Source organism: Euleptes europaea, chromosome 8 (assembly GCF_029931775.1).
Source record: "Euleptes europaea isolate rEulEur1 chromosome 8, rEulEur1.hap1, whole genome shotgun sequence".
NCBI classification, from domain to species: Eukaryota; Metazoa; Chordata; class Lepidosauria; order Squamata; family Sphaerodactylidae; genus Euleptes; species Euleptes europaea.
Window position 1 is genome coordinate 11,495,185 of NC_079319.1, and position 27,650 is coordinate 11,522,834.

The 27,650-nt window shown below is 42.4% G+C and overlaps 1 protein-coding gene across 6 annotated transcripts in view; it reads left to right on the plus strand.

Moving 5' to 3' along the window:
* ASAP1 (ArfGAP with SH3 domain, ankyrin repeat and PH domain 1) overlaps positions 1-26,044 on the plus strand; it is a 147,795-nt gene extending 121,751 nt beyond the window's left edge. For 3 of the 6 annotated variants that reach the window (XM_056854157.1, XM_056854156.1, XM_056854158.1), the window contains 12 exons: positions 889-1,075; positions 1,360-1,445; positions 2,816-2,931; positions 4,036-4,103; positions 6,203-6,310; positions 8,699-8,930; positions 15,285-15,455; positions 18,339-18,405; positions 21,118-21,176; positions 22,631-23,133; positions 25,634-25,756; positions 25,891-26,044. In XM_056854157.1, coding sequence (XP_056710135.1) covers positions 889-1,075; positions 1,360-1,445; positions 2,816-2,931; positions 4,036-4,103; positions 6,203-6,310; positions 8,699-8,930; positions 15,285-15,455; positions 18,339-18,405; positions 21,118-21,176; positions 22,631-23,133; positions 25,634-25,756; positions 25,891-25,965 — 1,795 coding nt within the window. In that variant the 3' untranslated portion in view covers positions 25,966-26,044. The remainder of the gene's footprint in view (positions 1-888; positions 1,076-1,359; positions 1,446-2,815; positions 2,932-4,035; positions 4,104-6,202; positions 6,311-8,698; positions 8,931-15,284; positions 15,456-18,338; positions 18,406-21,117; positions 21,177-22,630; positions 23,134-25,633; positions 25,757-25,890) is intronic. The other 3 variants (XM_056854161.1, XM_056854162.1, XM_056854160.1) reach the window with 2 other exon arrangements.
* Positions 26,045-27,650: the final 1,606 nt, after the last annotated feature.

Sequence of the window (27,650 nt, forward strand, 5' to 3'; positions counted from 1 at the left end):
TATAGTATGGGATGTATATTTGATTATTGCTCTGTCTGTGAATATGTGTTATTGACGTATACTTTTTGGTTGTGATACTTTCTGATATATACATACATTGCACCTTTTTGGCCTATGCTGTTTATTTGTAATAAACTAAGTTTACAGACGAACATTTTTACTAGCTCACTAAAAAATTCTAGAAGCTTATGCTTTTGGATCATGTCTCATGATGTGAAAATGTTATAGTTATCCATGCATGTCTGTTTATGTGCTGAACCCTGCTTTTGGCTGTAGCACCACTTAAGTTCAAGGAAACACCTTCTGTTTTGAAATCCAAAGAAACGCCATGGTCTTCTCTTGCCTCCAGCTACCACTTAACCTGTTTCTGACTTGTTTATGCCCCTAATGTTTCCAGAGCATGTCTGTCAATGTCTGTCTTCTGTCATCCTTTCACTCATCACTTCTGGCATTTCCATATGATGTGCAGGATATTACAGGCCCGTCGGATAAGGCTGGACCTCTGTGGGCCATCCGCATTTGCTTTATTATTTGAGTATGGGAAATATTGCTCAGGGCACCACGACTCGTCATCTTGTCAGGGCTTTCTTCATTCCTCTTGAGGGTTTGGAGACACACTTTTTAAAAAATGAAAACGCTATAAACACTTATCTTTCTTACCCAGGATAGTACATTAATTTGCCCTCGGTGACTAGACATTTGCATTTCTAAGATTGTACGAAATTGAACATTTTTGTATACCAAACTCTTAGTAAAAGCGGCAAAAAAAAATCTCTGCAGAAAAACACATGGACAAATTCCTGTACTACTAATTTGTTCTCTGGTAAATTATTCAGAACTGCTTGCTCGTGCCTGTGTGACTTCTAATAATATATTTCCCATTTCCAGGACTGCACGTAAAGAATTTATTACCGCTAAGTATGTAGATCATAAGTTCTCCAGAAAGACTTGTGCATCTGCAGCAGCTAAACTGAACGAACTACTTGAGGCAATTAAATCCAGGGATTTACTTGCACTAATACAAGTCTATGCAGAAGGGGTTGAGCTAATGGAACCACTGCTAGAGCCTGGACAGGTAAGTTTTCTAAAATGTACAGCAATTTCGAGAAGATTTAGAAAGATACACCTAAGATACATCAGAACAATGTGACTAACAGTGAAATGAGCTGCTGTCACACTCTGTTTTCTTTTCTCCAAAAAATAATTTATTTTACAGTAGGGATGCCTGTGTGTTGGTTTACTGAATTCATACCGATAATTTTTTTTTAACGAATAGTTCTGTGAACATCTTTAATGTATTCTGTCTGGAACAGGAGTTACTTGCATCATAGCTAATTTCACTCCCTTCCTTGTTTTTAGGAGCCAGGTGAAACTGCCCTTCATGTAGCAGTCCGGTCAGCTGACCAGACCTCACTCCATCTGGTTGACTTTCTTGTACAAAACTGGTAAAGACTGTTTGCTTATATTCTATTTTGAAAGCACTAAATCTGTTCCCTGATTATGAGGCGCACTAATCTAATCTCTGTCTGAATAAATTTAAATATAAGAGGCGCTCTGCTGGTCATATTAAGCAGTGGTCTAGTTTTATTTCCAGCACGCCTCTGAAAAGTAGAGAGGTAAAATTTCCAGAAATCACTTCCGAATTTGGACACAGTAAAGTCGTCCCCCACTTCTCCCATTGCAAGAGTCAACAGGCCCAGGAACCCTATCTGCATTTATGACAGAGTGAGAAATGCATGCATGCTTAGCAAGTATGGGGAACAAGATTTCTGCATAGTATTCTACCTGGTAGAAGGCCAGAATGGCGGGATGAATTCTACTGCAGATAAGGTGGGAGAATAGTGTAGTTACTATTACTTTGTACCTCAAAGTACTCTTAGAGGGTCAGCAAAGCTACTGCCACTGGCTTGTTAGCTGACTCTCTGTGCACAGAGTTTTTCCACATTCCTCTCCATACCTGCAGCCTGCATACCTCCATATCTGCAGCCTGCATACCTGCAGCCCCTTCCAGAACCCAGAATGATAATTCCCAGGATTGCAGGATCTGCACAGGGATGAGTTGCACGGGTCGGGGAGCTAGAGTGAGGAGGTGTGAGGGGACGAAATCATCCCTGTCCCTCCACAGAGCTGTGCTTGTGGAAGAAGGAGGAGCAATTTTTACTTCCTTGTCCTACCTCATTCTTGCCCTCTGACCTGCACAGCGATTCCTCCATGCAAATCCCACAACCTCATGAGTGACATTTCTGGGAGTCGGAAGGAGCTGCAGAAACAGAGAGGAATACAGCAAAAATCCATATTCTGTGCACAGGTGGTTGATCTGAGTCAATGTTTCTTTTTCTTAACTGTTCTTTATATTTTGTGGAATATAATTGTGGAACTCCCTGCCCCTGGATGTGGTGATGGCTGCCAACTTGGAAGGCTTTAAGAGGAGAGTGGACATATTCATGGAGGAGAGGGGTATTCATGGCTACTAGTCAAAATGGATACTAGTCATGATGCATACCTATTTCTCTCCAGGATCAGAGGAGCATGCCTATTATGTTATAGTATATTAGGTGCTGTGGAACACAGGCAGGATAATGCTGCTGCAGTTGTCTTGTTTATGGACTTCCTAGAGGCACCTGGTTGGCCACTATGAAAACAGACTGCTGGACTTGATGGACCTTGGTCTGATCCAGTGTGGCCTTTCTTATGTTCTTATAGAGTAAAAAAAGTCCATGTGTATTTGTGGCCAAGTGTGCTATGTGGAACACACAATGTGAAGATGAATTATCTGTCACCGTGCACTAATACTGTTTTTCCACTTTGATTTTAGTGGTAACCTGGATAAACAGACAGCTTTGGGAAATACAGTCCTGCACTATTGCAGTATATATAATAAGCCTGAATGTTTGAAACTGCTTTTGAAGGGCAAGCCAACTATTGATATAGGTGAGCGAGACTGTTTCTATGCAGTATTTTTTATTTATATATATATATATATATATATGCAATATAGCAAGTTTTTTAAAGAGATATCGGCTTTAAACAGATACTATAGAATTCACTGCTCAAGCGTACAGCTGACTGTGTCATTTATGCGAGGGAAGCTTTTTCAGCTTGGACCCCAAGCTTGAACCACTTAAAAATATTTCACAGGCATTTAAGAAATACCTTCTTCCTTTGGGCAAATCTCTTGGTGATTCTGATCTGGTTTTTTTTTCATATTTAAAGTGCACCTTTGATGATTTAGCTCAGTTATTTTTGTCTTTGATGTTAGCTTGTTAAAAGGATCCCCATTTTGCACCTGCTTTCTCAGATAGCGAAAATTCGGGGCAGCCTCTGCCAGGTCAACTTTATGTGGGATTTTTAAAAAATGCTGTTTTAGAATATTGAGTTTCAAAGTGTCCCCCTGAAATTCATGCATTTGCAGATTTACACATAGAGGGATGATCAGCAGCACCCCAGTAGTATTTATTCCCTAGACGGAATCAGCTCTGTTCCATAATCCATGACGCTCAGAGCATTCCATCTTGTCCTTTTCATCTTTATTCTTCTATATCCCAAGAAAGACAAATCTCATCTTTTATGCTGCTCCAAACCTACTACACACCTACCATCCTTGATTTTCTTTTTCATTCTGTAAACTGGCCAGCCCAAATGGATGTTCCTTGTGTCTTTGAAATCATAATTTTAATTGTGGTAATTTCATAACATTGAATTCTTCTTGCCGATCAGTAGTTTTTGTTCAGAATGATTTGAAGCTGCAAAAGAGTATGATAATACAACCAGATTATTCTTGGTGAACGTAGGGGTATGCTAGCACCGGGTCCATTACTGGCCCATGGGGTGAAGTCACATCACAACATTTACTAGGCAGACTGTGTTTATGGGGTGGTTTGCCATTGCCTTCCCCAAGTGAACGTAGCCCGTGTTAACCGCAGGTTGATCTTCATTTCATCTTATTGCTTTCAGTTAGCTTTTCAGAGTACTGAATTTCCCTGTCATTTTGCAGCACCGTTTCAATAATCATTTAACTTTATTTAAATGTACTAGTAAACCAAACTGGGGATACACCTCTGGATGTGGCAAAGCGATTGAAAGCTACTCAGTGTGAAGACTTGGTAAGAAAAAAAATAAATCTATATAACTTTATTATCTGTGCTGGGCGATTCATCTTTCAGCTCTTGTCTTTTCAGATGTTGAATTTCGTGGCTGGCTTTTATTTCAGTGGCACAGTCCGTTTGATTTGTGACTGGTTTTGACATACTGTAGTGTGTGTCATTTTTATTCTTAATTTTGTATTTATTTTTGTTGATGTGGGAAGCTGCCTTATGAATCCACATGGGTAGAGAGTGCAGGATATAAATTTATGATAGGAATATAAATCAGATACACAGGATGCTACTGGGAAGCTGGGTGCATCTTCCCCCCCCCTTTCCCCACAGCATTGTGGTGCTCTCCTGTGCCCTCTGGGTTTCCCCACCACCACCTTTCTTGCAGCCTTTCACAAATCTCTGCTTTGCTAAATGTTTTAAGAAAGAATGCAGCGAAGTTGGAGTGACTGCTACATGGACAGGGAAGTCTGGATTTTCCCAGTCCTGCTCACATCAGTGCCATTTTCTCTGCCCCTGTCCCTGAGGCAGCCATTTTACATGCACACCCCACCTCCAGAAGTAGGGTTGCCAGGTCCCTCTTCGCCACCAGCGGGAGGTTTTTGGGGCGGAGCCTGATGCATTTCCATGGAGGAGGATGGGGCGACCCCTTCCAGACCCCATAACTCTGGACCCCCTAACCCAATCTTTGCCAAACTGGGGGTTCTTGCAAGGAGATTCCCTTCTAGCTACCCTGAAAATGTGGGACCTCTACCTGCAAAAATGCCCCCCCAGGAGCCGCGAAAAGCTGTGAATGGGTTTAAATGGCCGAATTATTTGGGAAACCCGAATTTAAACCCAAATTCCTACCTTTACTGGTATAGGAAATTCGGCATTCGGGTTTTCCCAAATAAAAAAATGCCCAATAAACCCGAACCTGAATTTTAACAAATTGTTTTTTTCAACAGCCCTAGGCGGTGGCCCAAAAAGTTTGGGAACCACTGGTTTAAACCAAAGGTGAGAGTTCAGAGGACATAGCAAAAAAAAAATCATTAAGTTGATATGTTAGTTGCCAGTTTAAAAGGGAAAAAATTGAGAAAGCCCCCAGTGACATGGAGTGGCTGCCCCAAGGGTCTGAGACAGGAACATATGGGGAAATCAGCCCTGTAGAAGCCCCATTGCTGATGCACCGAATCAACAGCCACAGTGGCAAGAGATCACGACGGGTAGCCGTGTTAGTCTGTCTGTAGCAGTAGAAAAGAGCAAGAGTCCAGTAGCACTTTAAAGACAACAAAATTTCTGGCAGGGTATGAGCTGGCAGGGTATCTGAATTTCTGGCAGGGTATCTGAAGGAGTGAGCTGTGACTCACAGAAGCTCATACCCTGCCAGAAATTTTGTTAGTCTTTAAGGTGCTACTGGACTCTTGCTCTTTTCTACAGTGGAAACAGGGAAATTTTCCAAGCCCATTCCCACGTGGAAAACACTACAAATGCTAGGTTATAGTTGTGGGATGAAGATGATATAGATCTCTGCTCTGCAGGGCAATTCAGGGTATAATCTATGTCCCCTTACTATTCCCAAGGGCTCGTTGACCCACACATACACACATACCACTGAATTTCAAGAAGCAAAGCAGGCTGTAACAGGAAGGGGGAGGTAGGAAAGCTGCATGCCATAAGTGCCTCTCTGCTCCCAGTGCTGAGGACTCAACCCTATATATCTAGCACCAAAACACATAATTCTGAGCTTACATTTGCAAAAGAGCATGAAGACACTTAGGTGGTAGCCACCTGTCCCGTATTAGTAGCACAGCATTTTTGCAACTCATATATTTTCCCCTCCTCCCTCCATGAAACTTTGCTTCACCGCACCAGGCAGCACAGAACTTACCCATTTTCCTGAAACACTAATTTTGCAAGGACAGAAGTTCGCTTCCCATGGTTTTTTTTAGAGGTTGAGTTACGTTTCAATACAAGTTTCCTGATGTATTTGTAGAATTACCTAGATCAACACTCCAGACCTCTTGGGTACAGCCAGACAGCCCCATACTTCAAATGTGGAAACATAAAGTTAAGTGTTTTTTTCCTTTAAGTTGCAAGATTCACATTTCCAAGTTATGTCTTTTCAGCTTTCTCAGGCCAAAGCCGGAAAGCTAAACCCACATGTACATGTAGAGTATGAGTGGAATCTTCGGCAGGAAGAAATTGATGAAAGTGATGATGACTTGGATGACAAGGTAAAGAGGAGCTTTGGGTGACCTTTTTCCATATTGGATTTGTGGTAGCGACTGGCGCCTTCGGTGCCCCCTATCTTTCCCACCTTGATCTCTGAAGCTTAGGAGAGCTGCTGCTTTGTCCTCAAGATGTAGCCCTGTATGCAGTTTTAGAAAAGAGGTCAGGTATTCCTTCTTAGGGCCAAACTAGATGATGCCGTGACTCCGAGTCAGCCATTCTTGAGCCTAGAATCAGCATTGGAAGGTACCACGAGGGTCATCTAGCCCAACCCCCTGTACCATGCAGGAAATTCACAACTACCTCCCCTCCCACACCCCCAGTGATCCCTATTCCGTGCCCAGAAGATGGCCAAGATGCCCTCCCTCTCATCATCTGCCAAAGGCCATAAAATCAGCATTGCTGACAGGTGGCCATCTAGCCTCTTCTTAAAAACCTCCAGGGAAGAGCTTTCCACCTCCCGAGGAAGCCTGTTCCACTGAGGAATCGCTCTGTTAGAAAATTCTTCCTAATGTCTAGATGGAAACTCTTTTGATTTAACTTGTTGTTTAACTTTTAAAATTACAGTGGGAGGAGGGGGGTCCTGGTGGAGACGGCAGTGTGTGGGGGGTGAAGGGCTCCTTCCCCCCCATGCCATTTTTAAGAGCCGAAACATGAAGAAGGTGATTTTAAAAGTTTTTAAAAGGCTCTAAAATGGTGCCATGTGCCTGTGGCAGACTCAGGGCCATGGTATCGTCCAGTTTGGCCCATAGAATGTGATTAATGGTAGATAAGTGCCCCAGTGCACTGATAGTCCTGAATGGCAGTAGACTGCATGCGTGCAGTTTGGCCAAATGTCTCCAAATGCCTGCCCGTAGAACAGATTATTGGTGCTAAATGGCAGGATGGGATGGTGGGGCAAAAGGAGAGAGTTTAGAAGCAGGGCATGAGCTGAAACAATTTAGTGATTGGATTTAACCGAGAAAGTCATTAAAATTGCTAACACGTTCGAAGAGCAAGCACAACAACTGGGGTTAAGCAGCTCTGTTTGCCTAGTCGTGTTAAATGTATTGTTTCTTGGTGTTTACACATTGGTGATTCATGTTAACGTTTTTGTTCTGGAAAGCCTTTGAATGACTGGATGGAAGGATGATTCCTGGTGCTCCTTAAAATGTATGTTTGGTGTTTATGCTATGTCGTTTTATGGTTCTGTGGACTGTAAACCACTTTAAGTGCTGTGTTAAGTAATTAGGTGGTATGTCAATAAACTAAATAAATATTACACAAACACCCATTCAGGGGTTGCACAGAAACGGTGAGAGCAAACAATAAATGGCCTTAACCCACCAGGTGCCTTTTGAAGCCGACAAGGATACTTGAATAAGAATGGGCATCACATAATTTTGCAAGCTGACAAGGATACTTGAATAAGAACGGGCATCACATACATTATTCAGATTTCCCCAACTTCGGTTGTTCAGTGGGTATTTACTCCTTTATAAAACACACAGAGAACAAATTTTGTAATCTTGATCCCTTTGGAAGTCAATCTCTTTCTTTATAATTGTCTTTCTCTAATGTGGTGATACTACTCTGTGCAGCTTTATATCTACACATCCATCGCAAAAAGCTGCTTCCTAAAGGAATCTCTCCAGAATTATGTATAAGGCTAATAGAACAGCATCTGTGTTCTTTCTATAAAGAAAAGCCACTTTGGGGAGCACAGGAGAATTATCTGGGGGAGAGCGGGGAGGTACTTAACCTCCACAGAACTCATAATGCATATTTTGAAACACAAGTGGGGGAAAGCTATTCCCCCCCACCCTCAGCCTTCATTACCAGAAGGTGTCTTGTAGCTGAGTACTGAATAAAATTGTCTCTCCTGCCCTAAGAGCCGTGCAACTGCCAGTATGTTTATGGACCTCCCATATACTTAGGAGTCTGCCCGGTTTATTTTGCCAACATACTGCAAAGCTTCATCTGCCAACAGACAACAAAGCTCTTCAGTACACCAGAGGCACGTGTACATATTTGGTGTGTGTGTGAATACTGTACAGTTTTCCATCTGGAACCTTTTACTCTTTTCTTAATTATAAGAAACTACAGTGGTCGAGGGCGTGGACCTTGCAGAACATTTTCCCTGAGAGAAGGGGTTTCCATCAGTGGAGCATGTCTTCTTCACCTCTCACTGCATCCCAAAATGCCCCCAAAATGTTGCTACCAGGAACAGCAGGAATGGGTAGTTGGAAGTCCATAGCAGGGAGGGGAATCAGCAAAAATCACCCTCCCCTTCCATTCACAGAAGGCCTGTGTAGGATCCATTCCTAAATTGTTAGTTAATGCTTGTTTCTGTTTCACTATTTTTAGCGAGACCCGTGTAGCATGTATTATAACTGCGTTAAATCTTTCTGCAGCCCAGTCCAATAAAGAAAGAACGCTCTCCAAGGCCCCAGAGCTTTTGCCATTCTTCTGGTATTTCTCCCCAAGACAAAATGCCTCTTCCTGGTCTCAGCACTCCAAGAGACAAACAAAGACTCTCCTATGGAGCTTTTCCCAATCAGATTTTTGCCTCTGCAAGCATGGACTCGGCAATTTCCCCCACAGCAGCAGATGGCCCTCCACTTCCTCCCAGAAATGCTGGCAAAGGTACGTTATTAAGTAGTTACAAGCACTTGTTACCTCCCATGAGTCACTGATTTTTTCCCTCCTCATTTCTACAAAAGATCTAAGTGATTTAGCTTGCTGAAATACTGTACTCGACACTACTGAAACTGAAACACTTAGGTTTGTAAGCTTTTGTATTTGTGTGTTTTAAGTGCCGTCAAATCACTTTCGACTCATGGCGACCCTATGAATCAGTGTCCTCTAAAACGTCCTGTCTTTGACAGCCTTGTGCAGGTCTTGCAAACTGAGGGCTGTGACTCCCTCTATAGAGTCAATCCATCTCATGTTGGGTCTTCCTCTTTTCCTGCCGCCTTCAACGTTTCCTAGCATAACTGTCTTTTCCAGTGAGTCTTGTCTTCTCATAATGTGGCCAAAGTATGACAGCCTCAGTTTAGTCATTTTAGCTTCTGTGTAATAATGTAATTACTGATAAGAAAATTCACCTGAAATATTTTTGAGGTAAAACCATGCAGCTCTTCATATTTCTTGGGTTTGTTTTTTTACAGTTTTTCCTTTTAATAATAGAAGTAATCATAAACAACAATCCAGGTTCTGAAAACTACGTTACATACCGTGTTGTGGGTTGTCACTTTGTACTTTACTGTGGAGAAGAGATCAAAGCATACGGAGAAGGCTACAAAATGATTCATATTAGAAAATATGACTGAAAAATACAGTTACAATTTTCGGCCGCCGTAGCAAAATTGTCCTGCAATGTATTTGGCTTCTCTTCATGCTACCAGAATAGCTACCCTGTACTCAAAAAGGATTTGTGAATGTTGGGACAGAGGTGCTTAATTCACTGCCTCGATCGCCTGAAAAAAGGACGCATTTGCCCCAAAATGTATATTTTTATTTATTTATGTGTGCTTCTGGTATCTGACCAAGGGAGCTCTGACTCTTGAAAGTGTGTACCCTGGAAATCTTGGTCTCTAAGGTGCTACTGGGCTCGAACCTTGCTCTTCTACTTCAGACGACACAGCTACCCATGTGAAACTATGGCTAGGTGGACTCTGCCTGCCCGTTGTTCTTCTCCAGCCAGGGTCATCTGCATTTCTATGGTACAGGCTTAGCTCCGATGCAACAAAACTGCCTTGAAATAATATGCCTTTCTGCACAGTCAGGATTTGAGACAACAAATACACATCCCCCCCCCCCCACTTTGCATGCATTCTGTTAGGAGGGTATTCCATTTCGTCAGTACTTGATTTGCCGCTGCTGGGTGATGCCAGCCGCCTGCCCCCCCAATAGCGCATCTATTGCTGTCACCCTTGCTGCATGTAATGTTTTGTACAAAACTCGCAGGCCCTATTAGATAGCATGTTACAATGGGAATTCCTCCACCAGAAGTTCTTCCCATCTCTTATCTTCCCCAACCCAAAGACACGCTTTCACCCTGGCAAGACTAAAGGCATTTCCCACACAGGTTTTAAATGGCTGCTTTCTAAAATCACATTCAGCGACCACCTGTGTGACTGCGGAGTTGGTGAAATTGAAACCCTAAGGCATCTACTTCTCTTTTGCAATAATTGGAACAAGGAGAGAACCAGGTGGATCATACCCATTCCAACAAAGTGTGATCTTCCTTTAGAACTCTGGTTCGTCCCTTTTCTCTTATCACATCTAGAGGTGGATACTGAGAAAATGTATCAGGTGGCAAAAATACTTAAGTAATGGCTTTAAACCAGTCCTGCTAAACGATACAGGTATTTCGCTCCAAGAGGTATTGTTGAACTTGTATAATTTTATTATATGTATTTATGAATTTTAGGTATTTTATAAGTGTATATGTATTTGCTTATGTATTTGCTTACGGCTTTGTTAATGGGCAATAAACCAAACCAAACAAACATTAGATAGCATGACAGTCTCCCCCCACCCTAGTCCTTCACTGTGTGCAGAGCGTTTTGTGATCTTGAAATTTTTATTTTAACCCTTTTTTTTAAGACCGTGAACTCTCGGCTCATTCTGCCTTTTTTTAAAGCAGCGTCTCATGCAGGCTCACTCGCCTAAAGAACCTGTGACTTAAGAAAGGTTTTCACTGCTGTTGCGCTGGCAGCTAAAAGCGTGAAACCTACTGACCATTATCCACGTACATGCATCAGCTCTCGTGAAGATCAACCCAGCAAATCCAGACTGCGATGACTATATTCACACACCCATCGTATTATATGCTGAAATCCTTCTGAGGGGTGGCCTTGCCTGGTTGCCCAGTCAGATCAGTAGACAGTGGAGCGCCATCTTGACTTGTTTGTTTTACTGGAACGTTATTGTTTCTAGTGTTTTAAATGTTGATGACGGAGGTGTATTGATGTGTGTTTTAAATGATGTGATCCGCCCTGGGTCGGGGAGGGCGGGGAAGAAATCGAACAAGTAAAATAAATAATAGAAAATAGTAAGTGAGATCAGGCACACAGGAGAATGGTGCCACTAGAGAATGTAGAAATGACATCAAGACTCAGTAGCTGAACGTTCTCTCCAGAAAATGCAGACAAAATTAGGCCAGAGCTAAGAAGGGGGCGGTAGCATAACAAAGCACACCTACCCCTTTAATTGTGTTTGTGGGGGGGTTCTCCTTCCTAGTGATTGTCTATTCAGGAAGCATTTATCTGTACAATGAATTCGCTTAATTTGCTTTCAGTACCATTGGCAGGTAACCAGATCTGGTTATGTACTATTAGAACACCGTCCAATTCACGATGTGTCCCATTAACTTGGAAGGCTTTAAGAAGGGAATGGACATGTTCATGGCGGAGAGGGCTATTCATGGCTACTAATAAAAATGGATACTAGTCATGATGCATACATATTCTCTCCTGGATCAGAGGAGCATGCCTTTTATATTAGGTGCTGTGAAAGACAGTCAGGACAATGCTGCTGCTGTTGTGTTATTTGTGGGCTTCCTAGAGGCACCTGGTTGGCCACTGTGTGAACAGACTGCTGGACTTGGTGGGCCTGGGTCTGATCCAGCATGGCCTTTCTTATGTTCTTATGATTCACACTTGACTAGGATTGCCCACATGACCCAGCATTTCCTTTGCTCTAATCTGCTTTCAGTGATATTGTTATAAAGTTGCATCTGACTGGATATAAATCATGACATTATCACATTCACTTCATGGTCCCCAGTTGGCTGGGACCACAATCTGACTGTCCAAGGAAGATGATGCAGTAATGAGAAGGGAAAAAAGGCGCCAAAGTATCAGCAAATAGTATAAACAACAGCAGCAAACATTCTCACAGTTTAGGATGTATGTCATTGGGTTGTTTTGTTGTTGTTGTTATTCTTTCGAAATATTTCAGGAACTTTGAAATGCAAGAATCTTCAACACAGCCCCAGATATATTGCTTTGATATCTCAAATGCCCTTAATTCCATTGGGCAAATTTATGATATGAACAAGCTGCATTTAATTACATTTGTTCTGTTGGTAAACAGAAATTGGGTTTCTAACATTAACATGCATAGTTTTGCAATAATTTAACAGAAGTTAAATCTATACAGGTCTTTTTGAAGTATCAATGAGCAACTTATATTTCTTCAAGCTCCGTGAACCCAGAGATGCTATTAAAGTACTATTTTTTGACAAAATCTCTCTTCCTTTTAGAGTTACTATTAACAGGAATTATGGTTCTACTATATATCTCATTTACTGGAATGAATGAATGCAAAAAAAAAAAATTGTATTCCCAACTATCTGAAATCTTTCTGTTGGATTATAAAGGCTCTGCCTAGTATTTGTTGAAGAAGTACACACCAACTTCATTACTTCTGATTCGGCACTACCTATGCTAAAAAACAGTATACTTTAAAGCAGGGGTGGGGAACCTTTTTTCTGCCAAGGGCCATTTGAATATTTATAACATCATTCACGGGCCATACAAAATTATCAACTTAAAAATTAGCCGACCAAGCCCCAAGCAGGCAGCTGCCCCAAATAACAGGCAGGCATCCAACTGGTGGCAAAGGATGGTCTGTTGAACCAGCCGGATGTAGCCATCCACCCACACACCGGAGTTGCTCCTGCTCCGCATGGTCGGGGCCAGATTCTACAGCCGGCTCCTGCTACAGCCGCCTGCAGGGATGAATTGAGGACACACTGGCTAAGAACTCCCCCGCCCCGCATATTCTGGCCCTGCCCCCTTTAACCTCTCCATTGTCGCCACTTCCACCCCCAGCCCTCTTGTAGTACAGAGGGAATACGTTTCTCCATGGCCCGGGTGGGAAAGGGTTAACACAGTTTCTTGGGCGGTCCTAGCAGCTCCACAGCTAACAACTCTTCTGCAAGGGGAGAAAAAGGTTCCTTTTCTCGGCAAAACAAACTCAGATCCGCAGAGGCTATTCCTTTCCGCAGGAGGGGGCGAATCACCAGTCTTGGATCCTTCTGAGCTAGAGATCTGCCAGGGCCCACAAAGGGCCAGACCAAATGACTTCACGGGCCTTAAACTGCCCCCGGGCCTGATGTTCCCCACCCCTGCTTTAAAGGTCTGAAACTAATACACCGTGCTTGGTAGGTGTAATTTATATTAAGACATTAGCATTATCTAGTAGGAATGTTTGTTTTACAATACGGATAGCATTGTGCTTAGCACTGAATATGCAGTCATCTCTGCATAATGTTTTCAGTTATTCTTTTCACACTTTGGATGTGAAAAGAATAACGTTTCACACTTTAGGTCTTTTTCCTGTCCTGATGAATTTATTTCTGTGGTCTAGAATCAAGTAATGCTCAGAACATATTCTCATGCTTTGCTGACATTGTTCTTTGTTTCTTAGAACATTTTTTGTGAATATGTCATTCCCCTATTGGTTTTAATAACAGAGTGTTTGTCAACGCTACTGGACTCGTTCCAACTGTGCCCAGTTAACTAATCTAGGGAAGTACTACCTAGAATCATAGAGTTGGAAATGGTTTCGGAGCAATCCTAGGTAGCCTGGATCATAGCTGGCCTGGAGCTCAAGTTCTACCTGACTCCACCCGCTTCCTTAAAAACACGTGGCAGGTGCCAGGAAAGTTGTCACATGGGTGCCACAAAGGGAACCCCTGGTCTGAGGGATCATTTCCCCCCTTCTTATCCTGATAGCTTCCTACCTCAAAACCCTCATTCTCCATGAGAGCAGAGGTGCTGTCGGCATGGGCGCAGGGCAATTCTAGCCAGTCCCTGAAGGTCTTGCCCTCATAGCTCTCTCTCCCCCTCCCTTCCTCTCTTCCTCTTCAGTTTCAGGTCAGCAACCCTGTCCTATTGTATTCCTGATCATATAAGTGCATTGTCCTTGTGTTAAAAGCTATTTTTTAAAAAATACTTGGACCATATTTGTTTTTCTCATCCGCTTTACATTCACGTAAGTGTATAAAAAGAAATTACAAAGCTATAGTTTATTTCAGTATGAGAATGTTTTGACCACAGGTTATTTAAACCGTATCTAGGCATTCACAATAGTTAAATTTTGACCTAGCACTGAAAACTTTACTTTGCCATAACAAAATCCATCCTCACTGCAAGTCCAGCAGTGTAGATATTTCATATGCCGGTACAGTTAGGCAGTAGATCCAAGTTTACTATATTTTATCAGTGATGATAACACTTAGCATTTATATTGTATGTTCAAACTGCATCACATAGTTATCTTATATTTCTTACAACAATCTTGTAAAGTAGGTTTGCATCTTAAGCCTCATATTTCAGAATGGGGGATGAGGCTGGGAAAGTATGAATCCTCCGTACCCAAGATCTAATTCTAATATGCTACTCTGTCAGTCCTTTACTGTGCCATACTTCAAACTTACTGTGGAATATTTATTACAAATGATTGCAAATTAGAGATATGGGCAGTAGCACTCCTAAAGTTTTTTAAATAAATGAAATCCATAAACATGTAATAAATTAGCAATTATGGAATTTGCTGAATCTGTTATACTGAAAGCCGTCTCAAATAATATTTGATTTCAATTTTGGTGCGTTCTATAGATAGCATCTTCCAAGCCACAGCTGTGCTGTCCTGTTTAATTTTGAATTTGCAAAGATTAACAAGTTTAAGCTTCTTGCTGTGTCTAAATACTAAACTCTAGTGCTTGTTTGCAGTCGCTTCTGTTCTGCATGCGTGTGCATGGTGTTCCGGTCATACCGCTCACATAGCCAGAAAGGCGTACAAGTGTTGTTAATTTCGAGAGCTATGTCAATTTTTTTTTCCTTTACCAAAATTTGGAATGGCTGACTTTTGTTCCTAGCGCTTTGCCATGCTTTACCGTGGTCCGGTTTTTGCATTCCTTCCATGCCGCTGTGGTGTTAACTCGTCCTTGTGTTGGTAAGCAGCTTGTTTGTTTGGTTTTTTCAGGTCCGTCTGGCCCACCTTCAACCCTCCCTTTAGGCACTCAAACCTCTAGCGGCAGCTCCACCCTGTCTAAGAAGAGGCCCCCTCCCCCACCCCCTGGACACAAAAGAACCCTCTCTGACCCTCCAAGCCCACTACCTCACGGACCCCAGAATAAGGGCCAAATTCCTTGGGGTGAGTTTTACAAACACTTCCAAAAGAGAACTCCAAGATGGAGAGGTGTATATATATATATGTGTGTGTGTGTGTGTGTTTGTGTGTATAGATATTTTAGTGGTGTGTGTATATATATGAATATAATGAATAGCCTCCGCTCAGTTCCAATTTCACACCAGAGGCCACTGCAAATTGAGCATAGAGTATTCAGCACGTAGAATCTAAGCAGATCTAAGCCACCGTTTGCCAAAACAGTTGAGGGAAACCAGTGTCTTGACCCTGACCTAGGGTTAGAACGGAAGACGGTTTGGCATTCGTTGAGCCGGTGACTGCTAATTATAAGTTATTAATTCCACCTGACAAACCAAAAGAATTGTAGCTTCATTTGTTTCTGCCAGTGGTAAGACGCAGAAGGAAATCATGTAGCTGTGAAACTGTTCTGCTAGCACAGCTTTGTTCGGTTTACTAAGAATTTTCTCTTTGTGGTAGAGAATGGGAAGTTCACCCAGTCTGTACAGAGCTATAAATATTCGCATGAACCTTCTTGAGGAACTCCTAATGAGTTTTTTGAGGGTGGATGGAGAGGGGGTGTTGGTGTTTTGATGCAGTTGTCCCATCCTTATTACATTATATCTTTCTCATGTCTTCTGAAAATGTCCCAAGCTCCATGGTCTGTGTAGATAGCAAGCTGTTATAGAAGACAACCGAGAAGATTTTTTCTGTGCTTTTCACCAAAGAAATTCCTTAGATCCCTCAGCCCACCATTGGTTAAATTCCTTGGAAACAACATGACATTTTTGTGCACCAAAACTGGCCTTGTAGAACTATTCTTAAACAATTTTACCTCTGCAGGTACACCAAGGGCACGAGGGTGACTTTGACTCCAGTCTTTAGTGAACCAAAAAAGACCTGGTTACTTTGACTCAGTGAAAAGGATCACGGTTCTCTGAGGAATGAAATATAACCCCCTGATTCACTGATACTCAGCATTTTGGAAAAGGGCACAAGGGTTTGCAGTCGCATCTCTGACACTTAGTAGATGTAGATATTATCATAAACCCAGCTGAGGCTTACAGAACAAAATTAGTATTTTAACCTCTGTGTGTCAGCTGATGAGAACTGGTCACACACACCCAAGCAAGCTATATGGTGGGTTAAGTGACGTAGAATCCGACAAAGTGAAATGTAGCAATGGGGAAAATGGAAAATTTTCACTCACCCCTCAATTAAATTAAATATTCCTGGCCAAACAGAGTAACCTTTTACAAAGGTGGCACACAATAATGTTCCTTGGACTTGTCTCAGACATCCAAGGCATCTTGAGCGGAGCTGGCAACACAATTTGAAGCGAGTTCCTGTTCTCTCCTCCTTTCCAGCTATCATGAGCCCAGCCAAATAGCATAATGTGATTTAGTTTTTATGTTTGTAAGTCATCTGCTGTTGCATGACAAATGGAAATACCTGTAGTCTGCTTTTATTCACCATTTTTGATGGACTTTGTTTTTCCTTTTGGTATTTTCACATCTGTGCGCTGCTTCTGATCTGGAAACTTAAGTGGTTTTGTATCTGTTGAGAGTGCTCTGAAGGTTTTTGTTGGCTTTAAAATAAAACTAAAATGGCCATTGCACTAATGTTGTGCTTCTCCGCCCCCCCAAGAGATTGTCCCCACTTAATTTGCTTTTGAACTGTTTTAACATTTGGGTGGGTGGCTAATACTGTTGCTTTCCTTTCCTGAGATCAGAGCTCATCTGGTAACTACTGAACTGAACACTTAAAAAAAAAAAAGTTCTAGTTCACCTTTCCCTTTACCCATGTTTGCCATTAGCATCATCTTTCTAATTTTCATTTGTTCTTTGTGCTAACTAGCATGAGGGAATATACTTTATATATAAACTTAATTTTTCTTAGGATGCCCACTATGTTGGCCAGTATTTGTTACCAAGGACATGTCTTTCATTTATGTCATTGATTTTATTATGTGGGGCCTAGCTCACGCAAACAAGCATCTGTTTGAAATGGAACGGGCACCGAGGATGCGCTGCTGCCCTGCCGTTTTGTTTTGAGCAACTGGCAGCGTCTTGCAGTTTTCATTGCATGGCTACAGACATTTTTGTGTGGTGGTCTTGCATTTTGTGGTGGCATTCTAGGTCATGTTTTTGTTTCTTCTGCATCAGGCCTAAATGTAGTAGCTTCTTCTCTTTGGTTGCTAGGATCTAATTGAATCCCTTCCAGAAAGGTTGGATTTATTGCTAACTGGCTTAGTAATACAAATAAAGGCTTTGTAAATAGTACTTTGTGTGATCTGTAGTGTCCCTGTTTTGTAGCAAAAGGAGATACCAAAAAAAAAACTCACACGCAAAGATGGTGAAAGAGCATTTAGTATTCTCAAAAAGTGAAATCTTTAGCGTAGATCTCGCTCTACTGAAGTAATTCTTCAAACATGTCTCCTGCTATTTTGGCTCAGTTTGGTAAACCAATTAGTGGAGTCTTTTCCAAATGTGGATTAAATTTTAGTATTTGTCCAATCAAGAAGTTTCCCTTTTGTTCAGCTTCCTTCATAGCACCTTGGCCACAAATGCATATATGCTCATGCAAACAGTACTGATCATTATTCCTTTCTGTAGGAACAGTGATGCGCTCAAAATAATTATGTAGATATAGTAAAATCTGTAGTTAATTTGAATTGATATTCATGTCTCTCCCCCATCAGTGGACTGATTTTAATTGTTCAAACAGATGCCCCACATTCCACGTTCATAGATCATAAGTACCCCTTCTGATTTTACTTTGTTATGCATGGAAAAAATAAGAATATATCACTTAAAATTCTACTTCATACTATGTGTGGTGCTGTCTGCTACTTTTAAAATTTCAATTGAAAACTGTTAATTGTTTACTTAGGTAATGATTTGGGTCCACCAGCAACTAAAGCTGCAAACAAGTTTGAGGGCATGTCTCAGCAGTCGGGGTAAGATTTTATATTATCTTTGATATTTGCAATAGCTACTCAAGATTATTAATCTCTATGCAGCTAGACTTTAATGGATCCGCAGAAAATCACTCTGGATATTTGTAATAACACACATTTTCCTGTTTTTAATTGGCTATTTTGTTTCACTCACTTTTATATGCTTTTGCTAGATGCATGTTTAGGGCGTCAGATAATGTAAAGCTCACAGGTTATGTGCACTGCCCTCCTTTTTTCTCCATATGGATTTGTCCTTTGAAAGGTGGGGAAGGAAGTAAGCTTTTCCGTAGCAAGGAGTCTTAGCAGGGCAGACATAGCACTTAGGCTTCACACTGCCCATTCCCATTATATCATCTTGCACATGATTAAAAGTGTCGTTACTGTTTCACAAACCATGATTAAATATAGGGAAGTGAATGAAAGGAACAAGGTTCTTAACAGCGCATTCCTGATCTTTAAGGGAGAAAGCCCTTAGGAGGCCAGGAAGGTGCTGTGCCGGTATTCGGGCCTCCGCGCCGTTGACTGGGCTACTTACGACAGCGTTAGTGGCTCCAGCGCCGGCGTGGAGGCCCGGACACCGTTTACTCTGCAGTGCCACTCTGGAATGCCAGCAGGGCCTTCCGTCAGCGTCACACCAGTGGAAAGGCCTGTGCCGGCATTCCAGGGGGGCGTTCCGGCATTCCCGGGGAGTTTTGGGGGGAGGAGCTGCCATTAGGCAGCCTCCTGTCCCTGTTCCCCCCCACGCTTGCTTTTTAGCAGGCGTAGCCTCGCTTTTCTCTATGGGACGAAAAGCCCCATTTAAAATTTAAAAAGCCTTTAAAAGCCTTTTTTTAATTTTTTTTTTTTTTTAAGTTTTCGGTGCCAGGGAAACGGGTTAGGAGGTACCGCAGTGGCACCTCCTCCCCGCCGTCCCCAAATGCTGAAATCTCAGGAATGCACTGTAAGTTTGCTACAGTTACTGCAAAAATATCTGCAACCAAGCGGTTAAAATTGGTTCTTGTAGGTTATCCGGGCTGTGTAACCGTGGTCTTGGAAGTTTCTCCATGAAAAAACATAACCTACAAACAGTGTTTAAACCCACCAAGAAAATTCAACAAATGCTACGATCAGCAAAAGACAAAAGAGACCCCCTCACCTCTGCAGGAGTATATCGAATACCTTGCAGCTGTGGAGAAGTTTACATCGGGACCACAAAACGCAGCATACAAACAAGGATAAAAGAACATGAAAGATACTGCAGACTTGGCCAACCTGAGAAATCAGCAGTGGCTGAACATGGACTGACACAAACAGGACACAGGGTCTTATTCCAAGACACTGAAAGACTGGACAATTCTACCAACTATTTTGTCAGATTGCACAGAGAAGCCATTGAAATTCATAAACATCAGCACAACTTTAACAGAAAAAAGGAGAGTTTAAGAATGAATAAGGCTTGGCTTCCTGTTCTGAAAACCTCCAGACTAACAAAGGCAACAGTCAACAATAGCCATGCAGATTAGCCTTGGATTACACAAATTAACAGATCACTTCAGGATACAATGGTTCCATATTAACATACCATACCCTCATTAGCACTTATCTTGATATTACAGGACAATGATTAGCACATTACTTCTGCAGGACAGTACTCAGCTCAAACCCAACCCCTTTCTGACTATATATTACTCTTCCTACACACTTGACACTGAGAGACACTGTCCTTCAGTGTTAATCCTCTGAAGATGCCTGCCACAGTTGCTGGCGAAACGTCAGGAAAGAAAATTCCAAGACCACGGTTACACAGCCCGGATAACCTACAAGAACCAATGAACTCTGACCGTGAAAGCCTTCGACAATATTTTCAAGCGGTTAAAAGTTTCGTAGAGCCAGAACAACTTTTATAGAACTGAAATAAGCCACTGTATTACTTGCTTTTATATATATATATCTGAAAGCCAAGTGAGGGCAATAAAGTGGTTTTAATATGCTTAAGTTAACTTAAAGTTTCTTGCTTGATCAGATGTCATATTCTGAAAGAAATAGCCCTAGATATGTATGTAGCGTGAATCTTTCCATATGATTATTTATATTTATTTATTTTTATTTATATCCCACTTTTCTCTCTAGTGGGGGACCTCTTCCTTTTCTTCGTCCTCTTCCCCCACTGCTCTAGATGAAGCCACCTGGGTGACCTTGGGCTAGTCACTGCACTCTTAGAACTCTCTCAGCCTCACCTACCTCACAAGGTGTCTGAAGGGAAGGCAATTGTAAGCCAGTTTGACTCTTCCTTAAGTGGTAGAGAAAGTCGACATATAAAAGCCAACTCTTCTTCCTCTTCCTTTTTTCTCTCCTCTTTCTCTTCTTCTTCTTCTTCCGTTTTCTCTTCCTCTTCTTCCTCCTCTTCCTCTATGCCTGGCGAAATAGCTCTGTCTTGCAGGCCCGGCAGACCTCTTTAAGGACCTGCAGGGCCCTGATGTCACTAGGAAGAGCATTCCACCAGGCTGGAGCCGCACACTCTTAGGGCCAGGGACCACCAGTAAGTTATAGAATAGCATCCTTTGGGGTATACTAGGAGACTTGACGGCCCACAAAGAATGAGGTATCTGATGTGTTCTGTGGGAAATGTTTGCCTTGGGGAAGTTCGTGACTGGTACTTTAAATATAAAAGCACATCTGGGTATTTCAAAATCAGGATTAAGTTGTAATCTTTTTTTCATATCTGTTCATCAGCACCAGTACTGCTAAGACTGCGCTGGGCCCAAGAGTTCTTCCTAAACTACCTCAAAAAGGTAAGGGATATTCAAAATGTCTGTCTGTTGTATATGCTTTACAGCCCATTCCTGAAGGGGGGGGCAAAACCTCTTAGGAGGCGGCGTGACCCTGCCACCAGCGTAAGTGCATGTAAAACCGTGATTACATGCACTTATGCTGGTGGGGAGGCCAGTTCCGCTGGCGGCCGAGTGCCGCAGGACCGCCCCTCCGCTGGTGCAGGGGGGCATTCTGGGGGGAGCAGCCGCTGGTTAGGCGGCTTCCTATCCCAGTTTGGCTGGTTACGCCAGCGCCAGGAACGGCTGTGCTTTCAAGCAGGCGCAACCTCACTGTTTTCAATGGAACTTTTAGCCCCAGTAAAACAAAACAAAAAAGCCATGAAACAGCTTTTTTTGTTTTACGGCGTGCGCAAATCGGCTTAGGAAGAGGCGCCGCTGCGCCTCTTCCCGCCGACTCCGCACGCCGTTATTTCAGGAATGGGCTGTTAGAGTTTTATCTGGAAGAAGTGAAAAGAGGTAAATAAAAATCCAGGCAAAGAAGTGGTAACTTGCAGTAATAGATTTTCCTGATGTGGGTAAGGTCTGTTTTTTTTTAAGCATTGCAGTCTTAGAAGACAGAATCAGCAGTGTAGCTGCTGTAGTGCTGCCTTATATTTATATGAAGGTTGTGTGCATGCTTCTTGAACTTATCCAAAAGAATGAGAGCACCATGAATTTTAGCTTGGAAAGAAGGCGGTTAAGGGGAGACATGCTAGCAGTCTATAAAATTATGCATGGTGTGGAGAGAGAGGACAGGGAGAAGCTTTTCTCCTTCTCTCATAAAACCAGAACGTGGGGTCATCTGCTGAAGCTGGAATGTGAGAGATTCAAAACAGATAAAAGGCAGTATTTCTTCACACAACACATAGTTAAAGTGTGGAACTCCCTGCCCCAGGATGTGGTGATGGCTGCCAACTTGAAAGACTTTAAGAGGGGAGTGGACATGTTCAAGGAGGAGAGGGCTATCCATGGCTACTAGTCAAAATGGATACTAGTCATGATGCATACGTATCCTCTCCAGGATCAGAGGAGCATGCCTATTATATTAGGTGCTGTGAAACACAGGCAGGTCGTCTTGTGTGTGGGCTTCCTAGAGGCACCTGGTTGGCCAGTGTGTGAACAGACTGCTGGACTTCATGGGCCATGCTCTGATCTATCACGGCCTTTCTTATAGTCTTATGAGTACAGTCACTATAGTGCTACCCTGTATTTACATGAGGTGGCTCGTAGGCTAGAAGACACCACAGGAGTGCCACATGCATGCAGCCATTATAACATTGTTTTGCTATAAAACTACTTTAAAGGCTTGTTTCTGCTTCTGGTACTTGGCACTGACAGGTACGTGAGATAGTTCCACAGTGGTGGGTAACTAGTGGCAACAGGATGAGAGCGAGCTTTTTTTTAAGGTTGGTACTGAAATTTGCTTTCTGTTCCAGTGGCACTAAGGAAAATAGAAACCATTCACCTTCCTTCAATCGACAAGTCCACTCATTTGGAAATCTTCCAGAAGTCCGCATCGCTTTCTATGGATCTGCCACAGAAACCCCAACCTGGAGATTTGCCCCCGAAGCCACAGCCTCTGGAGCTCCCCCAGAAACCTCAGATCGGAGATCTGCCCCCCAAACCAGGAGAACTACCCCCGAAACCTCAGCTAGGAGATCTGCCGCCAAAACCACAATTAGCAGACTTACCTCCGAAGCCACAAGTGAAGGACCTTCCTCCAAAGCCCCAGCTGGGAGATGCTTTGGCTAAGACTCAAGGTGGAGATGCATCGCCAAAGCCTCACCCCTTGGAGGTAAATCAAAAATCTCATTCTGTGGATCTTTCTCCAAAGGTACACTCTAGAGAGGCCATCCAAAAGCAAGCATCAGAAGACTCCAATGACGTAGCGCATGCATTGCCAGAGACCCCTGTGCCGCTCCCTAGAAAGATAAACACGGTATGTGGAAAATTTTGTTCTGGTATTGCAGAAGGGCTTTGCTGCTGCTGCTGTCAGCATTTGTCTAGGACTCACGCAATCCGATAATGCTGGATCTCTGGGAAATTTACATTTTAACATGGTATCGCTTTACTGTGCTCTGGTTAGACCTCACCTAGAGTATTATGTTCAGTTTTGGGCACCGCAACTTAAGAAGGATGTAGACAAGTTGGAACGTGTCCAGAGGAGGGCGACAAAGATGGTGAGGGGTCTGGAGACCAAGTCCTATGAGGAAAGGTTGAAGGAGCTGGGTATGCTTGGCCTGAAGAAAACTGAGAGGGGATATGATAACCATCTTCAAGGACTTGAAGGGCTACGGAGTTGTTTTCTGTTGCTCCAGAAGGTCAGACCAGAACCAACAGGTTTAAATTAAATCAAGAGTTTCCGTCTAGACATTAGGAAGAATTTTCTAACAGAGCTGTTCCTCAGTGGAACAGGCTTCCTCAGGAGGTGGTAAGCTCTCCTTCCCTGGAGGTTTTTAAGCAGAGGCTAGACGGCCATCTGTCAGCAATGCTGATTCTATGACTTTAGGCAGATCATAAGAGGGAGGGCATCTTGGCCATCTTCTAGGCATGGAGTAGGGGGCCACTGTGTGTGTGTGGGGGGGGAGGTAGTTGTGAATTTCCTGCATTGTGCAGGGGGTTGGACTAGATGACCCTGGTGGTCCCTTCCAAATCTATGATTCTAATTTCCTCACACACACACACCATTATAGTTTTTAACCAAAGATAAGTACAGAATACAAATCCAAAGGTTATCCAGCACAACACAGTGCTAATTTCTCTGGTTTAAAATTATTAAATACCTTCTGTGTCATAATGTGGCCTGACGTGGATGGTGCAGGCTAACCTGATTTCATCAGACCTCAAAAGGTAAGCAGGGTCAGTACTGGTTAGTCCTGTTGTGGGGAAGCAAAAAAAATCCACTTCCAAACTGCAAGCACCAGGTCATTATTGACCCATGGGGTGACATCACATCCCAGTGTTTACTAGGCAGACGATATTTAAGAAATGGTTTGCCATTGCCTTCTCCAGTCATCTACACTTTACCCCCAGCAAGCTGGGGACTCATTTTACCGACCTCGGAAGGAGGGGAGGCTGAGTCAACCTTCAGCCGGCTACCTGAAACCGACTTCCGTCAGGATCGAACTCCAGTCGTGAGCAGAGCTTTTGCCTGCAGTACTGCAGGTTATCACTCTGCGCCACGGGGCTCTTTTCTGTGGCAAATAACCTGTGCGGAAACACCCAGTGACTGTTCCATAAATTTCAAATGAATGATGTTCAGTTATTAGATAGGATACATAAAACAGAATCCCTGCCTGGAAATGTACAGCATGAACCTTGTTTCAGGAGGTGAGCTGTGTGGCCTGCAGAAGAAGAGCTAAATTTGAGTCCGGTAACACCTCAGAGATCAACAAGATTTTCAGGGGTATAATCTTTCGAGAGTCACAGCTCCCTTTGTCAGATACCTTCTGATGTAATTGCATGGGAGTAGATAATATTCCCCTTTGCACAAATGCATTTAGAAATAGTCCTTTTGTTTATTTGCCATGAGTCTATATTTAGTGTCTGGGACAAAATTAAGTACTGTAGGGTTTAACATTCATTGGTGCCTGAACCATTTTTTATTGACATTCTTATGTGAAAAGTGCTAAGCAAATTCTCTGTTTGGTCCTTCCTGTGGACATGATGGATGGGTCAAAACACTAGTAGCATCTATTACAAGATCACAGTTTTTGGTCTTCGATATGAATGGAGATAACACTCTGTACTTTTGGATATTTGGAACTTCTAATATTTTTCTTTTATCTTCCCAACTTCTTGGGCCGCTTTTTTTTTTTAAAGGGGAGAAAGGCAGAGTATACAAGTTCTAAATAAACCTAATAAATTCTTCTGCAGTTCAGCAGGGGGAAAAAGATTTATATAATATTCAAAGCCTATGCCACATGGTGAGGTTATAGATGCTCTGAAGTAGCAAATCTGATGTGCTACATGCACAAGATTAGGCTAAGGAATTGGGGCGGAAGGACAGAGAGAAGCTTTGTGTGTGTGTGTGTGAGAGAGAGAGAGATCTTGTCCACGTTCTTATATGAACTCCCAGGTTGGGTACTTCGCATCGTGTACCTGTGGATGCAGCCAGATGTACCACGCCTTTTGCCGCTTTTCAGAGCAGCAGTTTTTAATTTGTGTTATAGGTAACATAATTTTTGTTAAAGAAGCTGTACAAACATTGGAATATTTACTTTGTGAACTAAGGTTAAAAGAAGAGTTTTCCTATGAAAAGGCCTTGATTGTTTTTTTAAAGTTTTACCCGGGGGTGGGGGGAGAGAGAGATTCTAAGGAAAGGCACAAACATACTGGTTTGTCACTGGTTTGCTAGTGTGAAACCTTAAGTAAATAACAAATATTCTCCCATTTAAAAAAAAACTTTCTGAACTAAAATAAGATTTATTTTTTTAAAGGGGAAGAACAAAGTTAGGAGAGTGAAGACAATCTATGATTGCCAAGCAGACAATGATGACGAACTGACCTTTGTTGAAGGAGAAATTATAATTGTAACTGGTGAAGAGGACCAAGAGTGGTGGGTATGTATCATTTCGCGTTTTTGCTTTTTGAAAAGAAAGATGAATCTTGCATGAAAGAAAAAAATCCATCACCCAAACAGTTGCTGTCCCAGCATGGCCTTTCTTATGTTCTTATTGTCTTTTCTTCATTGCAGATTGGCCACATTGAAGGGCAGCCGGAGAGAAAAGGGGTCTTCCCGGTATCCTTTGTCCACATTTTGTCCGATTAAGTCGAACTGGAAACTTGAGTGTTTGCACCTCCTTCCTGTAAGACGGGCTTTTTAGCATGAAGCAAACAGCTGCTGCCTCCCTGTAATTCTGTGCACAATTGTGGATATATATGTATATATAACGGCTGTTACAGAACAGGACTCGTTTACGGCTCGCCCCACGAGGCGACTTAACCCTTGTCTTGTAAATAGACGGCGTTACTCTGCCTTTGCCAGTATTAGGGTAGCCTTGGGACCTGGCACCACACCTTCTTGGGTTTGCTCAAGCCATCCTCGGTGTCAAGCACTTAAATCTCCTTGTCAGTCCGTACGGATGAACGACCAGCTCTTTAAACGTGATCGATCTCATTCCGTTCTGTTTAACTGTACAGAAATCACCATTCCGAACAAACCAGTATTCTTAAAAAATAGTCAACTAGTGGAGAGTTTAGATGCAGTTCTCAGACCGAAACTGCTTTGGCTCATTTACAGCCCAGTTTACAGCTACAAACGTACCCAATTTACAGCTTGTGAAATCCACTTCCATGGTATTTGTTCAAAGTATTCAATGTATTGCATCAAGCAAAAGAAATATTCACTGACGCTACAGATAAACTGGTAGTATTTTGTAGTGTGCAAACAGCATTTCATCTTTGTATTATGTAGTTGCAATTCCTCCCTATGATATTTACCTCACTTAACACCATCTGTAATTGTTTAATTAAAACAAAAACAAAAGAACTTGTATCTAATGAAGGTGAGCAGAAAGGAGCTTTTGGCTGGAGATTTCCTCTCACTGAACCGGGGACATGCGAGAAAAAGAGTCTGTCTGTTATTAGATTCAGATCCTTCCTTGTGTTCATGCAGGAACATTACGTTAGCCCATAACATTAGCAGTACAACTTTGGGAGGGTTTGGTTACTGCCTAGATCGACAGACGAGCCAATGAATTTTTGTCTAACTAATTGGTTCCCTCACTTTTCCCAGTAGTCTTTGACTTGTTGGAGGCTATTAAGTTATGATGTTCATTTAGTATAATAGTCTGGGGAAATGGAAACAGTTAAATGGTTTTGGAAGTGAAAGTTAAATATAACCTTTCCTGCAAACTTTCAGCTGTTAATTAGAGAAACCCGAGAGCAGGAGTTAAATTTTCTTTACTGAATCCTAATTATGGTTCAGGGTTGATCTCTAAGCATCCGCCTACAATCATGGAACCACAAAGCTGACATCTTGGGAAGGATGAGTCTTGCCCTGTGGTAGCTTCATGGTTATAATTGCAGCTTCAGCCCTCTCTTTATCCTAATCAAGACTATTAACGTATTAAGGGTATATTCATTTCTGATAGGCTGTTATCACTTATTTATTGTTGTTCAGTCTGATCTTTGATCATAACCCAAGCAGGGTGCTGTCTTTTGGCTTACGATCAACGGAACAGCTTGTTGTGCGACTCCACACGCATCTCGCCAGGTTCACGTGGCTTATAATATTGCTTAAAGTCAATATTATTTTGGCAACAGTACATATTTCTTCTATTTTTTTTAACTTTTGAAACCGATTCTGTCTGTAACTCCACGTCAAAGTGTTTCCTGTCGCCAGAGCAACCAGTTCAAATTAATCTCCCCCAAGGCTTTCGCTTTTCGACGTTTTACAAACCTGTACTCAGTGAATATTTATTTTTTATTTAAATGGTTAACATGCAAAAAAAA